At 40.6% G+C, this 23,082-nt stretch overlaps 1 protein-coding gene and 1 long non-coding RNA gene across 2 annotated transcripts in view; one reads left to right on the top strand and one right to left on the bottom strand.

Annotated features, from left to right (window-relative positions):
• ermp1 (endoplasmic reticulum metallopeptidase 1) overlaps positions 1-20,574 on the bottom strand; it is a 32,641-nt gene extending 12,067 nt beyond the window's left edge. The window contains exons 1-11 of the mRNA XM_033647392.2: positions 20,250-20,574; positions 16,068-16,372; positions 13,413-13,540; positions 13,114-13,219; positions 12,462-12,608; positions 11,215-11,307; positions 7,585-7,797; positions 7,131-7,351; positions 2,795-2,969; positions 633-823; positions 168-320 (exon numbers count right to left, since the gene is read on the bottom strand). Of these exons, the coding sequence (XP_033503283.2) occupies positions 168-320; positions 633-823; positions 2,795-2,969; positions 7,131-7,351; positions 7,585-7,797; positions 11,215-11,307; positions 12,462-12,608; positions 13,114-13,219; positions 13,413-13,540; positions 16,068-16,372; positions 20,250-20,524 (2,007 nt within the window). The 5' untranslated portion in view covers positions 20,525-20,574. The remainder of the gene's footprint in view (positions 1-167; positions 321-632; positions 824-2,794; positions 2,970-7,130; positions 7,352-7,584; positions 7,798-11,214; positions 11,308-12,461; positions 12,609-13,113; positions 13,220-13,412; positions 13,541-16,067; positions 16,373-20,249) is intronic.
• LOC144458753 (uncharacterized) lies at positions 16,236-19,800 on the top strand. The gene is made up of 3 exons (XR_013488139.1): positions 16,236-16,384; positions 18,359-18,406; positions 18,778-19,800. It is a non-coding gene; the product is annotated as an uncharacterized LOC144458753 (long non-coding RNA).
• Positions 20,575-23,082: the final 2,508 nt, after the last annotated feature.

The raw sequence follows: 23,082 nt of genomic DNA on the forward strand, positions 1-23,082 counted from the left end.
GGAAAAGACAACTTTAAAGAATCTGAATGGAATGTATGACTCCCATACTGTGGAGAGAAAAAATTTGAATATATGAGGCGTTTCCACGTCCTTTCCCGAACAAGATTTAGATGCATGTGTTTCTGTGTGTATATTTGTGCTTCTCTATGTGTGGTGTGACTCTGAACCTGAAGGAAGACTCGTTTCGGCCGCGGGCTGTCAGGATTGCCTGAATAAGGAAAGAGGAGGCCACAGGACATCAACAGGAACATGACGATGAAGACCGAGCCCAGGCCAGCCAGGATCCACTTAGTGCTCCGTACCAAGTAGATAAAATGCAGCTGAGCGAGAGAGAGAAATATATTATGTTACCAGAGTGGAGGAACAAGCTACGCTGCAGTCTTTTTGAAATTACAACAAACATCAAAACACTTTGGTGAAATGGTAGATTACACACAGAGGTTAGTTTGCTTATCTAAAGTCACACATTTAATGTCAATAAACTGCTCAAACAAAACTGCTGCCTTGAGCTTAATACAGTAAAACTGGTTTGGTCATGTGTATTCTGTCCTGAATACACTCTCCAATGTGATCTCAAGGTTATCCTGCTGACAAAAAAAAAACAGATTTGTTGTTCATTGTTGAATACTTACAAAGAAAGATGAGAGAAAAATGGTTGCTAGGGTGACCAGGGAGGCCATCACCACTTCAGGAGGTATCTCGGTGCCGCTGCGACCCATTATGGGTGTGAAAATCTCAAACACCACCCAGATGAGGAACATGAAGTGAACGTAAGGCAACGCCAGGCCCAACAGATAGAGCACACTATATTTCACTGATGCTCCTGCAGAAAAGACGGAGAGGATGCTGTTAGTCACAAAAAAACTGAACCAGACAAGGATCCTTTTGGTTGCCCCACAGCTATGAGAATCACGCTTAAAAGAATACTTCACCCACAAAGTGATCATTTGTATAGCAATTACGTTGACTTGAATGTTTTTCTCACATGTCTCCAGTTAAAAAAAGAAGGCAAAAAATGGGGAAACTTTTGATGACTTAAAGTCATACCAGTCCTCATTTAACACATCAAAACTTTATCAAAACATCCGTCTACAAAATCTCACACAACTCGTGCAGCATAATACAAGTGACATTTATCTAGTCATATGCTCAGTACTTCCCAAACAGTACGTCCCAATGAGGAACTGAACTAAAAGTGAAACTTAATCTGCACTCTCCTGGGGCGTCGGTAGCGTAGTGGATAATGCCAGCGCCCCATGTACAGAGACGATGCCTCGATGCAGTGGTCGCTTGCGGCTTGCAACCATTTACTGCATGTCACCCCCCGCTCTCTCTCTCTCGCCCCATTTCACTCTGTCCTATACATTAAAGGCAAAAAAGCCCAAAAAATAATCTTTAAATAAAAAAAATAAAAAAATCTACACTCTCTTCAAAACTGGACAACTTTGGACACAAACAGTAATTGTACCTTGCTGAACATGGGAGCTACTGGTCTATTGCTGCCTCAACTGGAAGTCTGTTTGTGTTATTGTGTGACTTGGTGTTTTTAAGGACTAGTTTGGATTCACCAAAGTCACACAATGACACAAACAAACTACAGATCGTGGCTGCAGTAGACCAGCAGCTACCGTGTTCAGCAAGGTAGAATCAGAGTGTTTGTTAATGGAGTCTGATGGCTTTGATGAGAGCGATATAAGGGCTTCAGTTCCCTGTCGGAAAGGGCTACCAACAGCAAGATGATGTGGTGACAATATTCTAAATGTAGATTTTGAGTGGGCCTTTTTTTTAGATGGCTACAGCACATTTTGTTGAGCCTCATGGACAAGAGGTGCACCTGCACTATTTTTGCGAAAATGTTTTAAATAGTAACATTTTAGCAAAAAAGCTTGTGTTAAGGAAATATTGAGCAAATGACTGGATTATACTGCACGAGTTGTGTCAGACTTCGTAAATGGATCTTTTAACATAGCTTTGTTTAACGCAGACCCCTATAACTTCAACTAATCAAGAATTTTCTCAGTTTTTGGATTCTATGTTCACCGTGGAGGCATGCCAGTTTTGTTCACTAATTCAATGTAACACAGGGTGAGTGAGTAACTGATGAAAAAATGTCATTTTGGAGGTGAAGTACTCTTGGAAACCTAATAAAACAGTATCATTAAAGTATCGTACACATGAGGATAGGGACACACACTTTCAGACAGTTGCTCCTCTGAGGCATTTATCGCATTTGTTGAACTTTGTTGTACACGTGTAAGTTATGAAAGTAGCTGTGTGATTCATAGAACAACAACAGAACATAATACTTTTATCTCTGGAGTCTGAAATTTAGGCATCACTTTTGATTCTCAATTGAACTTTGAACCACATGTCAATAATCTCATTAAATCCTGCTATTTCCACCTATGAAATATCATCAAAATTAAATCAGCTGTGTCTTTTCCAGACCTAAAAAAAAGCTTATTCATGCTTTTGTATTCTCGCGCCTTGACTATTGTAATGCACTGTTTTACATGCCTCAGTAAATCTTCAGTAGCTCGGCTTCAACTAGTACAGGACACTGCAGTTCATATTTCTAACTGGTATAAATCGTAGGGTCACATAACACCACAATTCTCACCTCCCTCCATTGGTTGCCAGTTAACTTCAGAATTGATTTTAAGATTCTTTTAATCACTTTTAGAGCTCAACATGGTTTAGCCCCAAGTTAAATAGCTGACCATGTGACTTTCTAGTATTTTTACATACCTATATATAAACATTTTTTGTAAATAAAGTTGAGTTGAGTGTTTACCTCTGTGTTTAAATTCTTTCGCCAGCATCAGTCTGGTGGCCAGGGGGAAGGCCACCATTAGCATGGGCACATAGGCTGAACACAGGCCCTGCTGGGTCAGCCACACCAGGCTGCAGCACCACAGCAACAAGCTCACGTCAAAGTAGAGATCGCCCAGCTCCACCAAACGGACACCCTGCACAGAGAACACATATAGCAGCTTAATATAGAAGGGATATGTATGAGCAGATTAGAGGAGGTTGCCCTATGATGCATGCTGCTTTGAGAGGCGAGGAACCAGCTGATGTGCATTTGTGGAAAAATCTAACTGTTGCTTTACGAGAAGAAAACTTGGGATTAAAATTTGTTGACATAGAGGAATGCTTAAAGTTTTTGTGTGTGTGCCATGGCAGCGCGTACTCCTCACTCATCAGATAAGCAGCCTCTGAAATGCATCTGTTTAATTAAGGAATAACACAGAGCTGCTGAGGTTGTTTTATCGGCTGCTCATGAGGAGATCGAGTGTGTTGGCCAATACCTGGTGTTTATATCTAGACTGTATCCTCAGTCCCGGCCTTATATACTTAACATCCATCACGAGTAATATTACATACACCTTTTTACAAATCACAAGACAATCACTCACTCATCATGACTGCTGTGTATAAATACTAAACAGGAACAAAGAATCAATGACCTGATTTGAAACTTCCCAGTTCCTACAGCAGGGACTTTACACCCTGGCCTCACTTGTATTCTGAAACTAAATCTATAAACTAAAAAGGAACATCATTAATTACTACAGGAAGAATTCACTGACCTAATTCACCATGCATTACTGTAGGATGACTGAGAGGCTTGCTGCAATATTTGGTTACGAAGCACAACATCCCACAAGTACACAAGGCAGTATTGTTCCACTAATATTAACATCAAGATCACAGCTTCACTGAGAGGCATTCATCCGGTTCCTCTCACACGTTGCCTTCTGGTTGAATGACTTTTTAACTAGATGTAATATAGAAACCCCTCTATACACAAACATAATCTGCACAGCAGCATATGGTCATGCAACACTGCCATGCAAATAAATCTGAAGAGGGAACTTTGTACAGCGGATTTTGGTCTTGACTGATGTGGGACTAGAACCGCTTCAACTCTCTGCATGTACTTTTGCAGCAAAGAAGTGATGATTTTTGTGTTACCTGCTTCAGAGCCATTGTGGTTAAAGCAGAACAGTGACTCTGAACCAGGGGTACTTGTACTGCAGAGAGTACTTCAGTAGTTGCCAGGGAGTGCATGGAATTATTGTGCTAGCTACTATGGTAAAATAGAATTTATGACTTGAAAAAAGAACACACCTACATATTTATTCGACTACATGATTATTTGTATCCCAATTACTCATCCCAAACTTTGTTTTTCTTCGCATGCCTTCTCAGTGAATTAAGACTCTAAAACCTAAGAAAATTCTTGATCAGTTGAAATAAAAGCGGTCCATGTTTTTTCAATGTCTCACACAACTCTGCAGTATAATCCAAGTCTCATTTTTCCGGTCGTATGCTCAGTACTTCCAAAATTGACAGCCCTTTCCAAAAGGGAACTGAACTGAAAGTAAAACTTACCCATGCTCTCTTCAAAACCAGACTCCACTGACAAAAACAGTAATTTTACTTCGCTGAACATGAGAGTTGCTGATCTACCGCTGCCTCGATCACTTAGTTTGTCTGTGTTATTGTGTGACTTTGGTGTATCCAAACTTACCCCTTAAAACACCAAAGTCACACAATAATACAAACTAACTAACTGATCGAGGCAGTGGTAGACCAGCACTCCTGTGTTCAGTGAAGTGAAAGTACGGTTTTGTCAATGGAGTCTGGCTTTGAAGACAGCCAGGCTCACCAGAGGCATGCAAGAAAAACATTATCTTCATAAATTTAACGTAACACAGGGTGAGTAATTGTTACACAAATGTTCGTTTGTGGGGTGAAATATTCCTTTAAGTGGTAGAAATACAAATGCAAACTTGACCAAACCAATCTTAACTTGGACATCTCCACTGAATGAAAAGAAATTCTACTATTCACCATTATATCCACTTTTATATCATTTAAAATCAATAGAAATGAGCACATTTGGAACATGATGGGTGGTGTTGATGAAGCAATACTGTACATCAGGCAAAAAAAGGTTGGAAACCACTGAATCAGATGACCAAATGAACAACAGCCAAAATTTTAGTCATTTATAGATGCAGGCATCAATTCATCTTCTTTTATGACTCATGTCTGTCTGTCTGCTTGATTCTAGACTCTTCTGTCAAAGAAAATACCATTTAAAAAATGAGGCCAAACATATATTGTGCTCTTTCAATAGAGATTTTGTTTCACTGGAGATGAAGCCTTATGTGCTCTGACTGGCACAAAGGTTAGTCTGTGTCCTTTTCTGGAAAATGGCCATGAAAAGCTGGAGTTCATTATGTGGTTAGCTCAGATGAAAATAAAGTTTCTGTGATGGTTTCAATCTCAAATAAACGCTTATATTTACTAAATGTCAGACGTACAATATGTCAGTTGAATTGCAGCTAGCTGCCCCTAAAATGTACAAAATGTACAACACACAGAGAGCTCTCTGACTGCCTCTGGAAATGCAAGAACAGGCTTTGCTATCAGCAGAGATGCTACCATTTGATAGCTGGAAAACCACAGCAAGACAGGTCCAGTGGCTCCCAGTCTCTTATCTGGCAAATGATTGTGCACATGTGACTGACAGATGACTGCTGATCAGACACCTCTACAATTTAGCAATCACACACAATGAGCTGTTGTTCTGTAACCACCAGGGACGAAGAGGAACTGGCTTTCTCCTCTCTGCACTTTAGTCCCCATTAAATGTGAGCTCAGTGAGTCAACATGAGATATTAGGCTCAAGTGAATAGTGATCTCGAACAATAAACAAAAATGCAACGGAGGAAAGTATCGCTTAAGATTTTGATCTACATCCAGCTGGTCGACATTCTTTCCACTTGAACTGATCAAATATGTTAACACTCTCCTTTTGTATAGACTTATGGCTCACACTTCATTTCCCTATTCAACTTTGAAGTTAATTGGCATATGTTATTTGTACTGAGGATTCAGTGAAGACTGACCAGGGGTACTCAGAGACATCATCTAAAATATTAGAAATTTCTGATCTTAAAAAAAAACAATCCCTACTATAAAACACAGGTGTAAAACCATCAAGTAGATGGTGACTTGAAATGATTCATATCTGAAATACCCACATCTATCACCTTTGCTGCTCTGTGTACTAAAATAATTTCATTTTATAATGCATGGTTATATTCTTGATTGTTTACTGTAAACTACTTAGCCAAAATTTTGCATGTACATAAAATGTCTGCTCTTAAAGTTAAAGTCCAATGTCAAAGAAAAGGTTAAACGTTTGGGGGAATAGGATTACTTGCTTTCTTGCCAAGAATTAGATGAGGAGATTGAAACGATTCTCATTTCTGTCTCTTCAATATGAAGCTGGAGCCAAGAGACAGTTAGCTTAACTTAGCATAAAGACTGGAAGCGGCAGCAGCTCCTTAAGGGATGGTGGAAGGTGGATTTTTTTAGGGGGAAACAGACTAGCTGTGAGAAAGAAAATAAATGTATTTAGCAAAATTTCTAACCACCAGTGGTAGGAGGCCCAGGGGTGCTGGAAGGATTATAACGCTCATCTGGCCTGGGAATGCCTCGAGACCCCCCAAGAGGAGCTGGAAAGTGTTGCTGAGGAGAGGGATGTCTGGACTATCTTATTCAGCCAGCTGCCCCTGTGACCTGGCCCCGGATACGCAGACGAAAACGGATGAATGGATGGATGAAAAATGTCGAACTATACTCTTTAAAGGGCCTCAATGCGAAATTCATTAGGTACCAGTTGTCTGGACTTGGTTCTCAATATGGAGGTGGCTGAGCCGGCTGCTAGCAGTTAACAGTGCTAATTACATTACAGCGCTACACAACGGCAACAGTCCTGACAGAGCTAACACTGTTAACCAGGGGGTAATAGGAGGATGAAAAATTCTGCAATGACGCTGTCCTGGTATCAGCACCCGCTGTATGAGCGCAGTGTAAAGTGGTGGTGATGAGCTAGCCAGTGGGATACATTCATGAACTAGCATGCACACAGACCCCGATCAGCTTACCACAACAAACCACAGAGAAGCTTGGATTACAACACTCACAGAGGTAGCTTGAAATTTTTTTCTGCTCAGGACACCATTACTCCACTATACCTTTACAAAGCAAACAGTGGTTTAAGGCTGTGAATGTCACATACAGCACCTTTAAAGGAATTCTCCACTTACTCCATAGTACACGTTCTTGGCCAGCGTGTGAACGAGGATCATCTTTCCCGTGGCAGCAGCACCATACAGGCAGATGGAAGCGTAGAAGTGGTTGTACCAAAACATGGAGCGGCCCAGCAGAGTGACAAGCAGAGCGACAATCAGCACTGACAACAGGGTGATGAACCAGCTCAGGACTGCTACGCCTGTCGCACAGGCCAGTTCTCGAACATAGCGTCCACCTGAGAGAGATGGAGATGAATGAAGTAAATGAAAACCAACCATACAAGAACAGCTCATCCAAATCTTCTAAAGAAAAATGACAAAACATTTGGAAAACTGGGATTGGACAATTCTTTTTCTACAGTTTGCAAGAAAAACACTTGAATAAGCCAAAAAATGGAAAACATGCAACACACACATCCAGCACAGGAAATGGCATAACATGCATAGACAATAGGGAATGGCGACCTACCTCCATTGCCTGGCAGTGAGGCTTTCTTTGCCAGATAGAGGAAGGTGGCTGTGGCTACCATGTAGTTGAGGATGGTGCCAACGCGGGCTGGGTAAGCCACCACAACCACACCCAGCAGGTCAAAAAACACCATATTGCCATGACGATACTCTGAGGAATCGGCTAACTTCTCTGATGTCACCAGGTACCTCAGGACTGCCAGGATGTTGTCGCCTGAAAACAGGAAGTGAGTTTCAAGGTGAAGAGGTTCAAAGCTGAAATGTAACACATTAAAGCTCTGTTGCATTTAGCTGCATTGTTTCCTGCAGTATAGAGCAGGAGTACAGCAGCTGGACAGACAGACAGTACAGGCAGGACATCCTAACTTAAAACCCAAACTGGATAGGACACAATAGGAATTCGTGGAAAGGGAAAAACTGGGGAGTAAATACTGAGCTTCCTCTATTGTGGTTTTTGGTTTCCACCATTTGTACATCTATCCCGACAATCAGGGGAAGGAAATGGTTAATATGACTGAATATGAACGTGATAACCTCACTGTAAAAAAGGCTTGATCTTATAGAGCTGACACATCATATGCAGTGGACACAGTTTATTGATGACTCAGTATAACCCTCTGTCCAGCAGGGACAGGCTACACTGAGGTAGTGGCCTTTTTCTTCCTGCACAACCATACAGACAGTGTTTGCTGCAGCAAAAAGACCATGTCTACATGAACAGTAATCAATATACTAGTAAATGAAGGTGTGTTACTGTGTACTGAGCCTTACAATTTCTGCTTTAATCCGCAGATACTTTACCAACTAGAGATGCACCAAGTTATCGTTCGAACATTAGTGATTGGCTGGTATTCTCCTTGCTGACTGCCATCAGCCAATAAGCAAATAAGATGACATTCACAAATGGCAGTGGCCAGTGTTCATCTATTACGTCACATCAATTTTGCACCAGCTAAATGTTGTTTTGGCTATTTGCGGAAGGACTTGGACAACCCTAATTCGAAGAAGAAGCAACTGGCTAGATGTGAATTTGCATTTCCTGGTATAACGAAACCTTTACCTTGCCACTGATTGGCTTACCCTAACGTTCTTAACCTGACCCTAATTAATCTCACCGGTCTCGCCTAAACCTAACCAACCCAAGCAACAAAGGCAACAGGTAATAGCCAATCAGAGGGAGAGTAGAGCAGGTCATGCCTTCATTATCCTAGGCAAAGCAAATTTGCTGACTGGACAAGATTCTGGTATGACATAAGAGCGAAACAGGTCCTGTGCAAACCTGTGGCTCCTTAACAAGTAGAAGTGAAAGCAAATATCAGCCACGTGGGAGCAGGTATTACAGAAAGAAAGATCAGTGACATGTTGTTTGCATAGTTCCCATTTCCAGAAAAGCGACCACTCTCGGATATTGGAGGAATAATCACCTCTTTTTTCTAGTACTGGCACAAATGGCACAGACATACCCATGTGCTCCATGCACCAGCACAGACAGTGAGCAGCTGTTCAGCTCAGTCTCACATCTTAGATGCGAAGAGAAGCAGATTAAGCTGCAACAAGGCAGAGATGCTTAAGGTATTTTTAGTACTTGTAGTTAGTATAGGTATATAGGTAGTTGTATAGCAGGCTAAAAAGGCATCTGAGGCTGTCATTTCCTGTGACAGATGACTATATTAAAGGCTGTTTCATAAATCTGTACAGCTGAAATTTTGCTCAGTCAAAGATAATGAAGGACTGAATGACTTTTTAAACAGTTTAGTTATTTTTATAGTGAAGATGTCTGTGTTTCTCTGGCACAAAAGGGGAATAAATAACACCAAAAACAAAATAATGAACGACAAAAAACGTCTGTGATGGCATCAGCTATGAGCCAAATTGTTAAGTTAAACACCAACATCAATACCAATCCAGAATTTCATAATCGGTGCATCCCTATTACCAACTATATTTACATTCAGTTCAAACATAACATGTATTTTATTGATAATTACACTATATAAACTGTTGTTGTTGTTGTACAGAAGACATCAGACTGTAAATCATACACTGCTCTAACAAACAGCTTTATGGTCTTGCACATACAACACTAAACTCTCCCACACACACCTCGAACACCCTCGTACATGTACAATAACACTCGGCATCCAGCTCTCCTTCTGTTCTCTAAAACAAACAACTATACTTTTATTATTTCCCATGACAGGATATGTGCAAGACGAAGCACAATTTCACTCACTCACACACAGTCGGCTGTTTCAGATACACTACACTGCCATGTTTAATGGTGTGTGTGAGAGTATGATGTGGGTGAGCAAATATGATTTTATGCCCCAAGCAGTAGAGTGCCAATGAATATAGCGGTGTATGTGTGAGGGCAAGTCTGATTTATGGCCTAAATGTTCCTCTCATAGTTATACAACAGCTGTACACCAGTATACGGGACACGTAGAGGACTACACACGGAATTGGCTAGAATCATGATGTTGAATGTAGATGAAAAATTTGGCGACGTGAAGGATCAGAGAGAAGTCGCTGTTTGGGTTACTGCTGCCCGAGGCCGAGTTTCTTTTATCTGTGTTGCCCTATGTACTGCTGCCTGCATGTCTGCACAGTTAACGGCACACACATACACAAACACACACACACACACACACACACACGAGACAAAGCTTCATTGTTCTTCCGCCTGGTAGGCTCACTGTGGCCTTAAAGTGTAAACAACTGAGTGTACAACATCTACTTGTTCATGTTGGGTTCACTGCTTAGCTACATGATTCTGCTTTGTGATTTACCCACGGCTTTAATTTCTGATTTCAACAAGAAATGACATTTTATTTCACAGTAACATTTACAACAGTTAGATTGCCATGCTCTTGTTCATATATCGCCACAATAGCTTTAAAAATAGATCCAGCTTTGGAACAAAAGTGAATCTACACTAGAGCAATGCTAGCCTTCAACTTTTCCCACTTATTGAAAAGCAGAGCTGGGAAAAAAGAGATATGAATGAGGCGGGTAAGGCCAAAAAACCTGCTGTGTTCATCAGAGGCATCAACAGAGCAGAGCTACTGGTGTATCTCCCTCCTCCGTTGCCCCTGTGCTGTACCTACTCTCCACCATACAAAACTGTTCTGCATCCTTCTCTACAGACTAAAAATACCTTCTACCTACCTCTGAAATTTCACTTTCTCTCTCTAATAATTCATGCCTTTCACAGTTAGTTACTGTACACAGAATGAGAGGAGGGAGATGTCCAGTAGCTGCTGAGGGAGAGAGGAAAGATGCCAACTGTCTCAGGTTTTTAGTGCTGACTGACTAGATTCTCTGCTAAGTAAAGCAAAAATAATTCAGCAACACAGATGCACGAGGTAAATGAGGGCAAGTGAAACAGTAAAAGTCTGTAGCTGCAATGTATATACGTGAATGCATTTCTTAGTTCTCGGGGAAATAATGAGATCAGCTGAGTGCACCAGTCTAATGCTGCAGTGACCGCTCTCTCCTTGACAATCGGGCACACCCACCCACTAACAAACACTCAATCTATTTGCAATGAGTGTCAAATAAAAGCATAAGGTGACACCTATTTAAGTTTGGCACACGTAGGGATACGTAGGTGTATGTGTGTGCTGCGTACCGGCTCTCTGTATCGAGTCTGTCAGAATCCTGTCAGCAGTGTCGTACTTTGTATGATAGATGAAACCATTTTCAATGAAAGCCAAGTCAATGCCTGTAAAAATGAAGTACAAACATACACAGAATAAGATATAAAACATGGAATACGGAGGGCGAAAAAGACAAACAATAAAAGCATCTCTGCTTTGCACCAGATTATCATTTTTCACTGTGACAAAGAAAGGCTCTAAACTTCCATTACTAATTTCTATAATGTACTCAATGTGTCTACAGCTTTAAACAAGCTAAATGTAAGACTTTTTAAGACATTTTTAATACCACTTAAACCACCAAAATTTGGGAACAAACTTATGATGGAAAGATGCACCAAAACCGAAAAATATTCTCCGTATAAGAAAATAAATTGATGCCAGTTTAAAATTATCAGTAAGGCAAGATGACACTGATGATACGCTATGTCAGCGGTTCCCAAATGGCTGGTCACGGTTCAAAAGTGGGTCACAGGTCCATTCTGAATGGACTGCAAGTGATTCGTATCAAGTCTGTAAAAAACACACTTTATTTTTAAATACGGTGAATTTCCGCAACAGAGTTTTTATTTTAAAGTGCTGTTTCCTGCTGCAAACAGCAAACCAACTCGATGGCATGCCCAAACACAAGTATGACACTAAACCTAATAAACTGTGTGGACCTTGAACTAATGACTAAGGAGAAATCTGGACCAAGTGGCTGGACCAGTTGGGAACCAGTGCTCCGTGTGCTTATGGCTCTGCATGTGCAATTCCACTGCCTTGACCCCCCCATTGTCCCAAGTTTGAAACACCTCTAGCATACAGTGCAGGTTACTTTGTATGCATTTCCAGGAACTAGTTACAATCACTAGAGGTAATCTTAATTCTCAAGTCATTTATCTTAAACTTCAATTTGACCATTTACATAAACTAACAAGCAGTCTAACTAACAAGGCCTCAGATAACGCAGTGGGTCTGTATCATTGAACTAAGTGCAAAGAGGGGGCAAAAACAGAGACACTGCACACATACAGGTGTGATGTCGAAGTCTATTCCCCTATCGAACAGTGTTTCCCTCCTGTTAACATGGTGTTTCTCAAAACGCCAACAAAGGAAGTTCACACGATGACATGAATCAAAAAAATTTAAGACCCATCCAATCTGAATTTAAGACAATATAATGCCTTTTATTGGTAAATATGTATTTCAAGACATTTTAAGACTTTGTCTGCATTACCTGGGATGTTACCAAAGTCCCTGTAGATGCGAAAGTCAGTGTCAGAGGGGATGATGCCACTCTGGAAGACCTCCTGGCCGACCACAGAGGCAAAGGGGTGTTTCGCTGCGTGAACGTAGGCCTGGACCAGCCACGGGTTCTCTGGACCTTTTGGGAAAAGAAAGAAAAGGTCTCTGGGATATTTTAGATAATGGACAGTTATCTCACTCTCCTAGGTTCTGTCAAAAAGAACAATCATTGTGTAAAAGAAGGTTTTACTATGAGAGTACTATAACTCTGCTTCCTGCTGTCTTAACTACTTCCTCTTCGTGGTTTTAGTGATGTAGGCATTTAAGCTTGTTTAATGTATAGAGTACGTGCATCAGATAGTGTCTAAAATATAAATATAATATTACAGGCACCTCAGGAATCATAATAAGGCTGCTGGTAATCCATATAGATACGGAATAGTAGTAGCATGCCAGAATGCAAATGATTTTAACAAGGGCGTTTAATGTACACTGCAACATTGTCTCAACGTCAGACAGTAGATCTCTGTAACAGCAAAAATGGCATTGGCACAAATGCAAAAAACATGCAAAATAAACACAGAGAACTCCTAAGAATAGAAAATGCTAATAAACAAACTGGAAAAGTTCGTTTGGTACAGTACCTGTCTGAAAAACAACTTCCTTGCCCCCAACACCTGCAGCCTCCAAGTTAATGAAAGCCCGCACCTGCTTGGCCCACGGATGCTGAGTAATGAAACCGTGACTGGCCTGATGGAGAAAAGCAACAAAAAAAAACAGAGCAAAGAGTTAGTGAGAGAGAAAATAAGAATGTAGCGGAAGAAATAAGACAAACAAAAAAAGACGGCACTTTTTTTCATATTAAATGACAACCCAAAGTGGTGACGACAGGCTTGTCTGACTTTCAAAGTGTAAAGCATGTGTTCTTGTCACTTCATTTCACCTGAAGGATATTTTCTTCTGCCCCATTAAAGAGGAAAATAACTCCATGATGAAGAGGAGTAGACTGGTTGGCCAGAGAATGGAGGACTTCCAGCATCACTGCACAGCTCACTGCATCATCGCTGGCACCTAAGACAAGGAAACCAGTGTATGTGTGTCAAAAAAGTACTAAAAGAAAACCTGCTCCTACCTGCTTTTCACATTTGTATCAGGCAACAGAAGCTCAGCTTCGCCTGGCATTTACACACAAAGACATGCGATCGTTCACCCAGATCACCTGCCTGTCCCGACACAGTGGCTCAGTTTGAGATTAGAACACATGCAGGAGATAGAGCCGATAACATTGATGTACATTAGACTAACACAAACACATGAGAATGAAGGGTGTAGGCTCTGAGTGCAAACATGTGAAGAATGCGCCTAGCTGGTAAAAAAAAAAGAGCTCCCACTGCTTTGGTGAACACAAAGGAAAAAGGGTAATAGCGAGAAGAAAAGAACACGTGAACAGGGCATGTGATGCAGAAAGATTAGACAGGTTAGTGGTAAGGGACACAGTTTACTGGGAATAAATGCCCAAAGATCAGAGAGTAAAACTGAGACATCATGTGCTGCAGCTTTCTGTCTTGAATGAGTTCACGAGGTGGGGGTGGGAGTCTGTTCGCTGTCTGTCTGGGTACCATTCATGCTCCTGTCGCTGTCACTTATATCAGCTACATATTAATCCTTGTCCCCGAAAAGCTCTGTGAGAGTTAAAAAGATGGCGGGTACAAATCAAACCTCAATGGTTCACCTGTGCACCAGAAATAAAGTAATCATAACTACTCTGACTTCTATCATCAGTGTGCTGTGCTGACCATATTTACGTGCATTAAACATGTGGACAAAAATATGTGCAAGACACAGAGCTATCCCTTTAGTCTTTCTTTTTTTCCCCTTTATTATTTTTAGCATAAAAAAGTGTTTAGAATTCCCAGGAATCAAAGGCTTGGCAGGCAGCAGTGGACGTGAATGTGTATCTTCCTGGTCCACACCTCTTGGCTGAATTTCCTTTTGCTGGTGAGGCTGTGTGTGCACGTTTGTGTGCATGTGTGCGTTTTAAGTGGGAAAATATGTCCCTCAAAAGGCTTGAGGGTGTGGAGCGAAGCAGTGAAAATTCCTGATTTAACAAAAAGACAAAGAAATTAAGACCGTGTTATCTATCATCAACAAACACTGTTATTACCGTGCGGTCTAGATATGATTCCCTTTGGCATCAGAATTTTCTGGATTGGCTACATTTCACAGTTTGGTCCACATGACTATAGTGCACAGATGGGGGTATTATCATCATAAAACACATGAGGACGTGCATGATGAAAAACACATGGCTTGTGCACACTGTGACAGGAAAAATGCAGGTTTGTCATGGAGTCCATGACACAGAGATGCTTAAACCTGTATGCTCATATCAGCATGCTAACAATGGCGAGGCTAGCATGTTGATATTCAGCAGGTATAATGTTAAACATATTCACCATCTTGGTTTTAGCGTGTTAGCATTTGCTAATTAGCACTAAACTCAGGGTACAGCTGAGGCTGATGGGAATGTCATTAGTTTGCAGGTGTTTAGTTTGGGGATGCACCGATCAGACTTCTTCAGTTCTAATATCAATACCTAGGCTTTGGTTATCAGCCAATACCAGGTACCAATCCAATACCAAATGGACTGCCTGGAAAATGGACTGTAGGTGTATAGTACCTTTCTAGTCTTCCAACCACTCAAAGCGCTATTACACTACGTCATATTCATCGATTCACACACACATTCACACAGTGGTAGCAGAGGATACCAAACATGGTGCCCCCTGTTACTCAGTAACCATTTACATGCTTTTGCACACTGAATTTAAATGCCCATATAAAATAATAGAGTAGCTGAAAATGCAAACATAGAATTGAATTGAATAGACTGGCCCAACTATCACCAATACCAGCTATCTGAGTCACTATCGGCCCGATATCCTGTATCAAGATTGTATCGACGGACCCCGAATCAAAGTATGTCTCAAAATTTTGATTTGATGATAGCACTAGATTAAAAGTGAAGGGATCAGAGTTTGAAGTGCATTTTCTGGGAACCACAAATGAGAACCTCATAGTGGCGCTACAGTAAAAGTCAGGGAATCAACAAAGTCAGTGTGCTTTATCCTCTGCAGAATATGAATGTCTGTACAAAATTTCAAGGTAATTTCTATAGCTGTTGAGGTATTTCAGTTTGTACCGAAGTGGTGGACCGACAGGCTGACACCGCTACAGTCATGCTGCCATGCCAATGCCATACAAAAAAACAAAGGAATTTTCTGTAAAGTGCTCTTTAGATGAGTCACAGGACAGGACACAGCAGTTAAACCCAAAATGAGACACAACAGCACAAGATAGCTCTAAAGAGTTGCAACAGCAGATTTGAGAAGTTATAGGAGATTGATGTTTGACAGCCCTTTTCTTTCGGGTAATTTAAGTTTGGCAGGTGTATGAATGCTTTCTGCATGTGCCTACATGCAAACTGAGTGCTGAACCTGTTTGTCTAAAGCTCAATATTCATCAGTGTCAGTGCCTTCTGTCAGAGCTCACCTACAGTAGGCAGAATTCTTCAAGAGAAGGAGGAAAGTTTTTGTACCTGGACTGTTAGCCACTGTGTCAAAGTGGCAATTGGCTAGCATGAGATGCTGCGTCCCACCCTTAGGCTCCAGCCTGACAGCAATGTTGGTGACCCGGTCATAGAAGCTGGTGAAGCCTCCAAGAAAGTCAATGGAGAAAGTGCCAGTGGGACGCTGCACATCCACCGTGAGCTGATGGGGACCCGCTGCGGTCTCTGCCCGGATGCTCTCAATCTGCTCCAACAAGTAGCTGACTGTCAGGACTTCATTCTCCTGGCTGCCCACTGGCCGAGGGCCGACGCTGGTGATCTGCTCCAAGTGCCGTCTAGATCATGAGGTAAGAGTGAGAACAGGGAGAGAGAACATTGGGATGCTGTTAAACTTTGATGGGGTGGAAAACCAAGTCTACTTGTTCCATCACAGCAGTGTAGCATCTTATTAATGTCCTGCTCTTCAATGTTACTATTGTTACAGACAGTGAATCATTGTACATATGTATGGACGGATGGCTGAATGAGGTCACAGTCCATAGCTTTGATTTTATAACTACCTTGAGGTTTCAAAACTTAAACGAGGTTACATACATTTCCTGATGGCGTGGGTGTTTTTTGCTGACAGACACAGTTTGCTCATGTGAGTTTGTGAAAGAAACACCTCTTCTAAATTTTACAGATGCACTACTCAGGAGAGAGGACATACTTAAGTGCAACAATTGCAGATACTTCTGCTTGCTGACAGTTAAATGACGAAATGAAACCAGGTTCAAGTTCAGATATCTCTACAGACTCGCATCTTTTTTTTTCACTTATGTCAGACAATGAAAGCTGTGCTGGATGTGATAACTGTGAGCACTTTAGCCAAAATACTGTTGTATACTCTAAATGAGGTTTTCTACAGGTTAGCAATGCCACTACATACAACACAGTCTGATATTAGAGTTTTATTGGTGACTTCAAGACAGTATACGTAACGCTGGATATGGAGGAACTTATGCTCTGATTCCGTCAACTAGAGCTGAAACAAACAGTTGCTTAATCCATTGGGCAATCAACGGAGGATAAACTGGAAAGAATTTTTGTAATTGATAAATCATGATCAATAAAGTCATATTTCAAGCAAAAATGACAGCCAATGTTGTGATTCCAGCTTCTCAAATATGACGATTTGCATCCTTTCAAGTAAATTGTGATAATTTTTATGCCTCTGCGCCAGTGATAGCCGTGGCCAAAGGCATTATGTTTTCAGGTTGTGTGTATGTGTGTCCGTCAGCCGGTCTCAGTCCCTATCACAAGAAAGGGATTTCTTTAAATTTGGCACAAATGTTCACTTGGACTCAACGATGAACTGATTAGATTATGGCTGACAAAGGTCAAAGGTCAAGGTCACTAGTACACCATCCGTCTCATTCTCATGAACATAATAACTCAAAATCACCCTAAGGGAATTTTTTCGTCCACTTGGACTCAACAATGAACTGATTAGATTAAAACTAAAACTAATTTCAGTGGTAAAATGTCACTGTGACCTCACAGGGCCATAACTCAAGAATTCATAGGCTAATAATGACAAAATTTCACACAAATGTCTAAAAGAAGTTATGATATTTTCTGTCCAAAGAGGTCATTTCTGGTCATTATTCAGTGTCATAACTCAGGGACAGATGGGGAGACATTTGGTTGAATACTGAATTGGTGACACTAATCTTGGGTGTCTTGAAACTGTGCTGACTGTACAGATCTTCTGTGCTGCCGGGTTGAAGATGTGTGTGAAGCATCCACGTTTTAGAGTTTGTTGTTTCTTTGCAGCACCTCCATATCTGAAGGAACATTGTCAACTGTCATGGCTACATATGAGTCTGGACAGACATTCTAGTTTTCACTATTTTCTAAACCAAACAATTACTCACTTCATTGAGAAAATAATCAGCAGATTAATAAATAATGGAAATAATTGTCATCTGCAGTCCTACATATTACATCAAAAGTTCAGGTTTTTTAAGAGAGAGTGGGACATCTTCACAAACACTGACTGGAGGTCTTGAAGTTGAGGGATTAGCAAATTGGGTGGCATCCCTCTTCGACATAATGAACTGAGAAGAGAGGATCTTTCCAAGATGAAAAAGATGACCCCACAAAAGACGGAACGAGAAATAAAATGACTTTTTTCAGATTGTTTTAAAAACAATCAGAGTCTGTCTTTGTTACAGTATGTTTTCTATGTCCTGAGTCTGGACCATTGCCCTGACCTGCTCAGGTTATAATATCCTATGTCTCTGTAGAAGTCTGACCTGATCTTCCTCGTCTCTGCACAGACTCCCTCAGGAGATAGAAACAGGAAATTAAGCCAAGCAACCCATATAGTAAGGAAAAACAGATGCTTTTCCTCAACTTTTCTTTAAAGAAGCAGCTGCCGGTCATGTTTGCTGCAGCTGTTCAAAAAAGGCCAATGTTACAGAAGCTCCACTGCCCACACCAGCAGAAGTGCTGCTGTGCTGGCTGATGCTCACAGTGGAGTCAACAATATAATGTCTGTCATCTAACCATGGTGGGTGAGGCTTTGTGTTGGTCTCATTACAAGCATCGATCAAATGCATCAAATGCTTGTGTTTCCTCTGCTTTTCACAAGTCCTCCCTAATATGTTGTAATATGTTTTAGCTTTGTTGTAGTGATTAAGTGGTACCAAATGACATTAAAGACATCTAAACTCTGGCTTTCATTTCATTTCTACAGCAGCGTCTGAGGCATTGTTTTATGCTCAGGCTCATAATTCAAACCTGGACTGGCAGGGCATGGACTCACAAAGCCATGATTGTGACCAAAGAAGCTCAGAGCCCTAATCAGTTCAATGCAGCATGCCTGACTCATTTATAGAGCAACCAGCCAAATGATGGCAAATCCCATCGCCAAGCACTTTCAAGAGCTCAACCGCAGCCCTGCGGACCTCAGATTCAGCACCATAATCCCCATCTCTCTTTCTCGCAGGGACTGGAAATCTGATAAAAGCTGTCGCCCTGTGCTTTTTAATCTGAAAATGTTGCATCTTCTTAGAAAGAACAGGATGTATAATGGTTTCTATAATCACACAGGCTGCATTGTATTATCTATTAATCTGTCTTATATGTGTTGGATTATTTTTTAATGTTCATATTCATGTTCTGTTAAATGTACGAGTACCTGAAGTGAGGCTTTGAAATTGCTCATTTTGTCTGAGAAGTCAGAAAAAACAAAGGCATTGGAGAGACAAATATGTGAAACAGAAAGACAAGTTTTTCCTCACCATTTGTGGAAGTACTAATAAACGTGCACAATTGCTGATTTTCACAATAAATTCTGTATTGTCGCTCAAATATAATAGACTACTGCCCATAATCATAGGGCAGCAACCACTAATAATGTTCATTATCAATCAACCTGGTGATTATTTTTTTAAATGATTGTATAATCACTTAGAAGATAGTAAGATATGACCATTACGACTACCCAGAGCCCATATTGGCATCTTCATATTGCAAGATATTTAGATTACAATGATTTTAAACTGATAACAGCAGAAATTTCTCACAAATCTTTGGGATTTTTAGCTTGATATTAACCTGAACAACTAACTACATGTAGATGCAAGAGCTATGTGTACAATGAGACTTTGATAAGCCTTTACGGTTTAGTTTTTATGCAATGACTCAAATAATTTATTGTCCTTTTCCTGTCTTTTTGATTTTGTTTATAACCCACTTCCTGTTTAATGTCTACCTACATTATGTGAGACACTTTGTATTTCTTTTGGGTGTGAAATCTGTCATAAAAATAAACTTGCCATGTTACGTTAACTGTCAAAACATCTATAACAGGTTTAAATTAAGTTTATGGAGTAATATTATTGTTATTGCATCATGGGGTCATTATGCAAGCTTCACGCAGGAGACTTTGACTTGATTGAGGCTACATTATTTAAAGACCAGTGCTACATGCTGCTGCACCTCCTCTCTCCTGAGCTGAACTGGTGTTCAAAACACCTGTCCGCCCCACAGGTTACCTTGGAGGTAATAGGTGGAGGTGTAGGTGGAGGGGAGGGGACACCCGGTAGTGGTTTCTAGGCGGGTCTGTTGCCCAACTAGAGGAAAGGTTAGCTGTGTCTCTGCTTCTTCGAGACCGTTAGCCAACATACAAACAGCAAAGAGGTGAGTGTTAGGTACAAAACTCACCTGGCTCTCACTGCGTTGAAGTCGCCTGTTGGCTTTCCAATGACGAGCTGCTGTAACGACAAATGAACAAGTCCCCACAGCACCAAAATAAACACAGAGACCAGGGAAGCTGCCAGCCCTTCCCGCAGCAGATATAGGCTCACTTCGGGCTTCCTCTTCGGGTCACCGTTGTAGCCGTTATCCCCACACCGGACCCGGGAACCGTCGTTGTCCTGCGCTACATAATTCTGTGTCCCGAAGGGTTTTATTCTCCTGACAGTGGTGTCGCTCTCCATTTTTGAGCCAGCGGTATATCAGCTGCAAGCGTCGCTCTCAGGCGTCGCTTTTTTTTTTTTTCCTCTAGACGACCGACGGATCGCACTGAGGGACAAACTTGAGTGAGAGGGCGGGCGACTGAGGCGCTTGAAAAATGAAAAGCAGAGGAGGAGAGATGATATTCCACACACTGGGATCTGGTTCTCCCACATGACATGAGCACAGGATAAAATTAAGTAGATAAGTAGCTGGCATTTGTCTTGTGACATTTTGACGGAATAGTTCGTCATAAAGGGAAATGTTCACTCTCTTGCTAACTATGCTAAATAACAAACTAGCCATCAGCTGTTTAGCTTAGTTTAGGGACTGTTCTTTACTTTCAGAGGAGGGGTTGTAACTGGGGTGACTTTGTTTTTTTTAAAAATTTATTTATCATTATTATTATCATATGATTATTATTTATTTATCTATTTTACTTGACCCTCCCTACCTACCCTCACCGAAGCGACACATATTTTTCCTTGAGCCTCCCTCAGTGGTAGGCAGAAAATGCATGACCCTCCCTCCACCATGAAGTAGATACTGGATTTTTAAATTTTACCCTTTGACGTATTGAAGTTTTTGTTTTTTTCATAAGTCAAATTTTGATTGATTTGGGTTCGGTTGGTACATGACGGTTCTAGATGTCAAATGAGACATTCAGTCTTGACCAACAAAAATAACACAAACAGGCTAATACAGATCCGTACAAGAGGGGATACAGCACCAGTCCCACTCCACCATAAAACAATCAAAATAATAAAATAAAATTTGAATAAATTAACACATTAAAATTGACAGTGAAATAAATATATATTAAAAAGGGAATAAAAACAAAAAATTGCCAGGGCAAGACAAAACAAAAATCACACTCACAGGCCCCCAAACCATAAAAAAATAATTATGTTTTAAAGTTAAGAGTTACATTTTGAAGATGAAATCCTAGAATTGAAAAAAGTCTTGGATGTTCACTCTTGTCATGCATGCTGGTTAGGTTTATTTTTGGCCAAATTTGAAATGAGACCTAGAATAAAGTGGGGGGTTCTGACAGAAGCATTTGTAGCACAAAATGTTAACTTCAGAAATGTGAAAATCCAAAAGTTATTTCTGTTTTTACAGTTTCTGGCCATGATAAATGGTGTAACTTTGGCGATTAAAAAAGTACGCCTGCAGGTTTTAAAAGAAAACGTGTTTGGAGGGCATGTTTTCTTTAAAAATTGGTGTTAAAATAAATACAAAATACCACCATTTTAATTTGTATGCCCCTCTCCTAAGATAGAAATTAAAAGCAAAACTACCTCCATAGTGCTTAATTTTTTTTTTTTTTTTTGACATGCCTCCCCCTTTTTGCACCACCCCCTCCCCCTTCATAAGTAACGAACAGTCCCTAACGGAAACGAAACCCACCTACTCCCACCCCGCAGCTCCAGGAAGTTACTGAGCACTTGCCCCACATGCCACAGCAATAATCTGGAACATAACTCCTGTCATCCCACACCTCGTCATTTTTACTCTTCCTCCCTTGTGTGGATCATTAAACAAGTAACATCTAACGTTAATTAGCGAGTTTTAGAGCTTCTGGTAGTAGGATTGTTTTTGCTTTGGGGCAAGCCTTCTTTGTCCCAAGCTCAGCTGACTGGCTGCTAGCAAGTTTCATGTAAATGATAATAATGCAATAATATGCAGTACACTCGGAAAGACACTATTCTATCTGCATAAAAGTTTCAAATAATTCAGTTTATATTAATATGACTCGACACATCTGGGCTTTTCTGTTGGATTGCATTAGCCTACTTGTGAAGAGGGGTTCATTGAGTTCATGTTAAAGGAACAATGCAAAATTTCGGAAAACATTTGAGAGGATATAAATAAGAAGAGTACTACCAGTCTATTATTAAGCAGCGTTTAATGTTGTAGGTGGTCTGGATATTTTCCTCTGAAATGTGGTGTAAGTACAAAGTTGCAGGGGGTGGAAATATTCAAGTATATCAAAATTAAAACGGTACTTTGGTACATATTTATATTTAACCTCATTACATTTGATTTTTGGAGTTGGAGTTGAAGTTGACTCACTTAGGCCTATTCTTTCATTTCAAGTCTGCAATGTGGTGTTTAAATGTATGGTAATGCATTGTATTGAAAGGTGTTTCAATTACTTTGTCCAAAGAAGTCGAACCTTTCTTTTATATTTGTAAAAAAAATATATATGAAATGTGCATTTAGTGGCCTTATATAAAGAACTGATGTCATTATAATTTAATTGGCTTGGATTTATGTTGTTGCTGGTTGAACTAAGATTATGATGTGATGTGATTTGACACTGGTGCGATGCAGTTTTCTGCTGCTTTCTCACCACCGTGTGGACGAAATGGGAAACGCAGACGAGAGGTACTGGCCTCACAATACACACTTTATTCATTACTAATTGAACACTGACTTTTATCATGTCACCATTTTGTATAAGTTTTAGAGTTCCAAGTAATACTTTAAGTTTGTTACACCTCATTATCGTCCATTTATGTGAGTAGAGTTTGTGAAA

This window comes from Epinephelus lanceolatus, chromosome 19 (assembly GCF_041903045.1).
Source record: "Epinephelus lanceolatus isolate andai-2023 chromosome 19, ASM4190304v1, whole genome shotgun sequence".
NCBI lineage: Eukaryota > Metazoa > Chordata > Actinopteri > Perciformes > Serranidae > Epinephelus > Epinephelus lanceolatus.